The sequence below is a fragment of the Lactuca virosa genome, chromosome 2, assembly GCF_052849685.1.
Source record: "Lactuca virosa cultivar CGN04683 chromosome 2, Lactuca_virosa_CGN04683_v6, whole genome shotgun sequence".
NCBI lineage: Eukaryota > Viridiplantae > Streptophyta > Magnoliopsida > Asterales > Asteraceae > Lactuca > Lactuca virosa.
In genome coordinates, this window is record NC_136427.1 from 315,894,441 (window position 1) to 315,902,153 (window position 7,713).

General features: G+C 35.0%; 1 protein-coding gene across 1 annotated transcript; it reads left to right on the forward strand.

The window, feature by feature from the left end:
* The first annotated feature begins 1,020 nt into the window (after positions 1-1,020).
* LOC145161737 (chloroplastic import inner membrane translocase subunit HP30-2-like) lies at positions 1,021-7,340 on the forward strand. Its single transcript, XM_079081357.1, has 6 exons — positions 1,021-1,398; positions 6,132-6,247; positions 6,322-6,454; positions 6,551-6,702; positions 6,864-6,926; positions 7,025-7,340. The coding sequence occupies exons 1-6, from the start codon at positions 1,111-1,113 to the stop codon at positions 7,071-7,073; spliced, it is 801 nt and encodes a 266-aa protein (XP_078937483.1). The 5' UTR covers positions 1,021-1,110; the 3' UTR covers positions 7,074-7,340.
* Positions 7,341-7,713: the final 373 nt, after the last annotated feature.

The following is a 7,713-nucleotide window of genomic DNA, read 5'->3' on the forward strand; positions in this document are numbered from 1 at the left end:
GGTTGATTCATTTTTCAAAAAAATTCCAAGAAAATGAAAATTTTGTGTTTTCCAGATTGTATGTGAATTAGAAAAGTGGTTTTTATAGTTTTCCATAGTTTTCTAAAATTTTAAAATGATAAATGAAAACTCCACTTCTAAAAATTTCATTGAAAACTGAAAATGAAAACTAATTCTATTTTCTGAAAACTTTTTCTAGGAAAATAAAAACAGTTTTCTACAACCAAATACACCCTTAAGCCTTGTTCGTGAGGTTTTTTTTTTTTTTTTTTTTGTATATTGACAGAAAGAAAGGGATGAGAAGGAAAAATTTTCTTATTCCGTATTCCCGAGTTCGAAGGACATGAAAGAAAAATTTTAACTTTTTGTGTTCCCAAGTTAGAGAGGAAAAGAAAACAAAATTATATGACTCTAAAATATTTTCCTTCGCCTCATTTTCTTTCGGAATTCGCCCAATTTGAAAGAAAAATATGACTCCAAAATCCTTTCATTTCTTTCACTTTCCTTCCATCAATTCAACTTGAGAACACGATTCCCTCAACTTACATCCATATCCATCCATGTCTCTCTTAAGTAGAACTCGGAAACAAGACATTAGCTTTTAGTTTAAACAAAACTTTCAAATCCAAAACTACCCTACTTAGCGTTTAACAAAACCCTGCTAGGTACCCGCTACCACTGGTTTTTGCCGAAAACACATAAAATAAAATCACATAAACCCAACATACGGCGTGAACCAGATGATCCAAACCAGTAATTTTGTTTAATTTTAACAGACTCGCGGTCCTAATAAAAAAGTTGGTTCAAAATAGCGTTGTCGGGTGTGTTTGGCATTGATTATTAGCTTATAACTTATAACTTATTAGTTTATAAGTTAATAAGAAAACGTAGAGTAAATTATCAAAAAATGCCTTATTATAGGTCCGTCCCAGGATGAGTTACTTTTATCAAAACACCTTTTTTTAGCACTTTTTTTACTTTTTTTTAGGTGGAACCATGCTTTAAAAAGCTTAGCCAAACACCTTAGTGAAAAGTACAAAACCCCAATATTATCCATTCCTCTTTCTCCGTCCTACTCCCAAACTCGGATTACCGACAATCTCCGCAAGAATGGGGGAAGGAAAACAAGGCGTGCTAGTGGTGGTGGGTCACCAGAATCCGGTCACACAATTACAAGCCAAGTACAAGGAGTTGGAGACTGGATTTAAGGATTGGCTTGCCAAACAGTCCTTACCCGTTGAGGCCGTCGTCGTCACCGCCACCAGCTCCCTCCAGGGTGCCGCCATCGGTGGCCTTATGGCCACTTTCACCAACGACCTCTCCTCCTCTTTAGCCGCTCCTCCACCTCCAGGCGCCTCCTTCAATCCACGAGCTATGGCATCCCTCCAGCAAGCCCAGGTTCCTATCCTATCTTCATTTTGTTTTATTGTCTCTGGATCGATGATAATTTTGAACGCATAATTCCTAGTTATGTTTGACTTCCCTTATATATAATACTCTTTTCTTCTTGCAAATATTCCTTTATATCAGTCTTGATTATGTTTGTTGAAAGAATTAGATTGCTTTTGATAAGATAATAAGATATAGTGTGTATGCGGGTCGATTTTTTGCTTAAAACCCAAACCCAACCATAAAGTTCGATTTTGGATTTAAGTTTTTCGGTTTTTGGGATAAAAAATATAGGTTTTCAATGTTTTTTTTTTTATTTTTTTTTTCTAATTTAAAAAATAGATACTTTTTCCACTAAAAATTCGGATAAAAAACATAATATACTAAAAAAAACAAAACGGCATTTTTCAAACACCAAAAAACTATCAATACGGTTTTTTTTAGAGATAAGTGGATGTCTAGATGAACATTTTGGGTTGAATGTATCTAAAAAAAGAAACAATATTCCTACATTAGTATAAACTAGGGAAGAATCCCCGTTTGCGGGGTTAGATCGATACACCAAAGAAAATCCCAAATTGGGCCCATTCTGATCAGTGTCTTTAGTTCTTCAACTTGATGGACTGTGCTTAGTCGCTATAAATTCAAAGGGTAAAATAGTTTAATCGCTATCAATTCAAAGGGTAAAATAGTCATTTAATTGCATTCAAATGAATCGAGTTATTGAGTTTGTCAACAAAATTTGCAGTTTGACTTTTGTAGTCAAACACTTTAACTTAAAAAGTCAAAATGCAATTTCTTTCTTCAAACTTTAGAAAAGAGAAAAAGGTAGGAGCAACATGTGAGATATGCTTATCAATGGGCTAACAAAGGAGATCCATACATAAGGCTTTGTGTTAATCCATATTATACCCCTAACATTGTTCATAAAGACTTGATAATCAAAGGATAGGACTGTCATTACAAAAACATGAAGTTGTATGATACCCATCGATCTAATTAAATTAAATTAAAAATGAATATTAAAATATAAACTATGGAATATATATGCTTTTCTTGCTCTTGATGGCAGAGAGGAACAACTAAAGAAAAAAAAAATCTTGTAAGACTTGAATAAGAAAAAATTTGTATTTAAGATATGTAATATACATCCATCAATTTAAGCAAATCTGCACAAATTAGAGAAATAAGTTTCAACAACTTAACCAATTCTGCACAAATTAGAGAAATAAGCATACACTCAAAGTAACATCTGCAAATACAAAATTACAAAATATCAAAATTCATCTTATGCAGTTTTAAATATTCATACAAAGTTTTAGAAAAATACTAAACTCTAACCTGTGCAGAATCCTTCCTGGAGTTATCACCAACAATTGCTATGTAAAACCAATTTGAACAAACTTCCATGCTTTCAGGACTATGTGCTCCATCCAAATAAAACACCACGCCACCTTCACATTGCTAGAGCATCCCTACGCTCATATGGCATACAAAAAGCATCAGTGATTGAATAATAAATATGTAATAATGACTTTTTCTTAAATCAAAGTAAGTATGTTTGTATCTGAATGTTGGTCAAGATCTTATTGCTGACTTGTCCTTCAACAGCCTCTCATATGTATCTTTTCGACTGTAAAAATAATATCAAACATGTGGATTATAATATCTAGCAGCATATATCAACATTCTCTGCTGATAACAAATACCAAAATGCCCCTACTATCTATGTAACAAAACTGAATCAACAAAGTACAACAACAATGAAAATATGGATCTACTTAATGAGATAAGCACTTCATGTTCATAATCATATGTTATACCTCAACCATAAGTAATTGTATTCTAGTAAAAACTAAGTTGCAAATTTCAAACATACTGTTAATACTATCTATGAAAATAAACTTTAATGTTCCTTTAAAGAAGGATTTACCTGTTGGTGATTCTGGTTGCTGGTGATTCCATGTTTTTTGTTTGGATGATATTACCCTTCTCCTGTTTTCTGGCTTAGTGCTGCTGAAAACCTAAAGGCCAATTCAGACATAAAAATCTGTTTGTTGACCATTCTTATGGTCAATCACAACGGAATGGTGTCGTTTCTAGTCCGATGCCACCTGTTGGTCCTGAAAGACATAAAACAGGGAGTTTAAAAGGAGTTTGAGTATGGATGAATAGATCCAATTATAAATGTCAGAATCAACTAAACTAAGAGTCTACTTAATCAAGTAGGGTAGACAAACCAAAATGGAGTTTCCAACAAATACCAGTATAAGTAACATGAGAGAAAGCCAAAGAAGAAGACAACAAAACAAAAAGGGATAAACAGTTAGAGACACAACTATATTTTGAGCAGCTAATGAAAGGCGGTGAGCACCACTTCCTCCCACCTTCTTATCGTCATCTCCTACTAAAGTGAGCCTTCATAGGAAATTTTGATACCTTCGTTATTGATCTGAATCGATTAAAATATCTAAGTATACAATCAAATTAATGGAAAATAAAGAACTAACCAAGATCTGCCGGAAACCACCCATTAGGCAGTGGTGTATTGGGATACTGTTGGAGCTAGGACACCCTCTACCCTAGGAGTATGAATGATGGAATAGAACGGTCAACCCACATGATTAAAATGAAGAATAGTATAAATCGGTAAAATACTTCCCGGTATACGACCTTAGAATGTCATGACCAAGCTATCACCTGAAGAATCGATAGAGGAGGAAGCGGAGGTGGAGGTGTAGAAAAATGAGACGAAGATGTGATGAGTAGGGAATCCCCAATACTGGAAATGGAAATAATAATAGAACAGCTCCTCCATACCTGGTAGCTTGCGTCTGCCCCTGACTCCACTAATCGCAGCGATCGTCAACGCTGAAGCTGGTGAGCTCTCCTGGTTGGGATGACGATGGTGTCGTCTCTTCTCTTAAGCACAGACAGTGGAGAAAGAGAATAGAGCCTGAATGTTAGAGAGTCATTGAATAAAGCGAAACAGTGAGAATAAAACTTTATATAAGAAACAGGATTCGACCTCAGCTGAAAGAAATAAAAAAAAAACGCAAGAAGGTGACTAATTAGTGACCTTGTCGATGAGTTATGGCTGTGGTGGTTGACACTGGTGTTGCCGACGCCGTTGATTTTCCTCGGTGTCTAATACGAACGGTCGTAGGGTTGTGGTTGCCGGCATTCACAGCGATCGAAGAGAGAAGGCGGAAGAAGAAGCAATCGGTGGAGACATCGATTAGAGGATGGAAGGATCGGGAACTAAAAGTGTTAACTGTAAGGCGACGGAGGAATAAGGCAAAGAAGAAGCGGTAGAGAAGAATACAGAGAGATTATAGAATGGGAAGCGGTGGGTAACATTGAGAAAAGTGTGTATGGGCGGTGGATTGTTTGAGGAGATAACACCTGGCCATCACGTGTAATCCACTATCCAGTATTATATTATCTGGGAAAAGGGAAAAAAATTAAAGGAAACCCACCATAAAGAAAAAGGAAAAAAAAATAAAATACCCACCAATCACAATCAACTCCTGTTCACCAAGGAGTTTAGAATTAGTATATATATAAATGAACATTTTGGTTAGGACTTTGGATGTCTAAATGAACATTTTTGTTAACTCAGGTTGATCATGATTTCCAACTGGCCAAAGAATGAAAATCATAAACCAATAGATGCTACAATACTAATTGAACCCTTTTGTTCCGCATATATGGTCCTCCTTTATCTTATCAAGTCATATTATCCACGTCCACTTCCACTTCCACTTCAAACCTTTAAAAAACTTTTTAGTTCGAAAAAATCTTGAAAAGTCCACATTAAATTGAACTAGAATTGCAGTACAAAGACATGTGATAAAAATGCAGAACTTAAACAAACTTCAATTTTGACAAGTACTAGGCATGTGAAAAACTAAATACATGCGAGTTATGTAATATGGTGTCGACTGAAATTGATATTTTATCTCTGTGTATTGATATTGCTACAATTCAATAAAGAACTGTTGAAAATGCCAACCTCAAGCATGCATTCAAGTGAAATTTATGGCTATAATGCAACATTCATTCTTTTACAGTTAAGAAAGAACAATTTTCAAATCCTACTACTTTAAACTTACATGAAAGCAAGCCAAATCACAAAAAAAAATGGATATATAAGGAAAAGCAAGTGTCTTACGTTGTTGTTTCGCCAAAAAAATTAATGAGTGTCAATAGGGCATTTTTACAAACAGGTTGTGTGCATATCAATGTTCCACAAAGCCGCAACAAGACTTGCATTGATCATGAAATTTATTGCAGAAAGTTTATGAAGTATGCATTCAATGAGTTAACTATGTATGAAAGACTGAAAGGAAAGAAAAGCACCATATAGAAAAAAAAATTATTAAATGTGTACCCAATTTATCAGTTGTCTCTCATATGTAACGAGTTGATGACATAAAAGGCCTAGAGTCATTTGGAAGCTGTAACTTGGACTACTTAGAAGAAGAACAAGAGTACAAGACCTAGCGAAGTATTAAGTTTCACGACACATTGCACGGAATTATGTTCTAAGTGACTCTGTAATTTCATTGAATTTTTTAAGTATAAGAGTATGTTGGTATTTAGTTTGAATTTGTTTAATTCTAGAATCTAGAGTTGCGTGCATTATTAAGTTGAAAGTATGATATTGGTGGTGTGAGAATGTGGCAGATTATTATTTACCAACAGTGTTTCTGAATACTGTTTGTTGGTATGTGGGGCAGGCTCTTTCAGGAGGACCTTTTATACAGGCACGGAATTTTGCTGTTATGACTGGTGTTAATGCAGGCATATCATGTGTGCTGAAACGAATAAGAGGCAAGGAGGATGTGCAGTCAAGGTATGTGCTGTGCATATATATATATATATATATATATATATATATATATATATTGAGGGTAATTGATTGTGCAGTATGGTAGCGGCTTTTGGTTCTGGTGCTGTGTTCACATTGGTTAGCGGGATGGGAGGGGGAGGACCCAATCTGGCTGTCAACGTGGTCTCGTCTGGTGTTCTTTTTGCACTCATGCAGGGTGGTCTTTTCAAGGTCATCATACTTTTTCTCTTTCTTTTTTTTGAGCTGTTGTCTTCTTATGTGTGTATAGTGTAGTGTAGGTGTTTAACTCTTAATTTGTGCATGCAGCTAGGGGAGAAATTCTCAAAGCCAGCAGTCGAAGAAGATGTGATGTACAGTAAAACTAGAGGCATGCTGTCGCGTCTTGGGCTTAACAGTTACGAGAAAAACTTCAAAACCGGCTTCTTGACCGACACCACTTTGCCATTGCTTACCGACAGGCAAGTAGAGTCCCTCCTATTAAGTATTAAGTATTAAGTATTAAGTATTAAGTATTAACTATTAACCAACAACCATCAATGTTTTTGCCTTTTTGGCATTTACTTCCTTTATTTTTTTTGTAATTTGCTCATGAAATCATTCTTTCTTTCTTTCATCCCAGTGCTCTGCGAGACGTGAAAATCCCTCCTGGACCAAGACTTCTGATTCTCGATCATATCCAAAGGTCTGCTTTCACTTGTACTCATCTGCAATTCAAAGTTGTATTGCTGTTCATTACAAAGTTTTCGTGGAAATTTTAACAACTCATTTTTCTTTTCGTAGGGAGGCTGAGCTGAATAATAATAAAGGGAAAGGAGGTAGGAGGACATAGTTGTTCCCTCCCCCACAAAAAAAAGCATTCTCTGTTGTAATGTGAGAGACAATGACAGTTGAATGTCAACCCGTCTTGTATTTTCTTTTTTGGGATCTGTTTTGAGTTTAGAAATTCATAGACTTTTGTTTAGTTATGGGCTTCGTTTTTTACATCTGATTGTTGATAGGTGCAAAAATGTTTCTTAAAGCATACAGACACAAACACATACTTATATACATACATTGTTGGAACTTTGTTTACTAATTTAGGGGCTGTTGATAGTTACTGACCGAGTAAGATCTAACTGAGTCAGAGCCTAACCGAGTCACAAGTTCTGACTGTAATGGCTTCTGACTGAAACAATATTGTTTGATTACATATCTGACTGACCGTTTTAAATGTTAAAATTACCATTTTGCCCTTCTGTTTTGTTTTGTGCTTTATAAAATCAATAAGTTTGAGTACAATAAAGGTTATACATGCACAATCTATTTCAACTTTCAATGAAAAGAAAACGTAATATTTATAATATTATTACATGCACCATCTATTTCAACTTTGATAAAATTAAATGGACATTGATTCTTTGTTTTCCCTGTGTATAAACATACTCTATTTCATATCACATTTTTTAATCTGATACGTTGGTACCTAAACT

Bases quoted from the DNA above. Each gene is read 5' to 3' on its own strand.
- LOC145161737 (XM_079081357.1), top strand. From the start codon at position 1,111: ATGGGGGAAGGAAAACAAGGCGTGCTAGTGGTGGTGGGTCACCAGAAT. The intron at 6,248-6,321 runs GTATGTGCTGTG...TTGATTGTGCAG, and splicing joins AAGGAGGATGTGCAGTCAAG to TATGGTAGCGGCTTTTGGTT. The intron at 6,927-7,024 runs GTCTGCTTTCAC...TTCTTTTCGTAG, and splicing joins ATTCTCGATCATATCCAAAG to GGAGGCTGAGCTGAATAATA.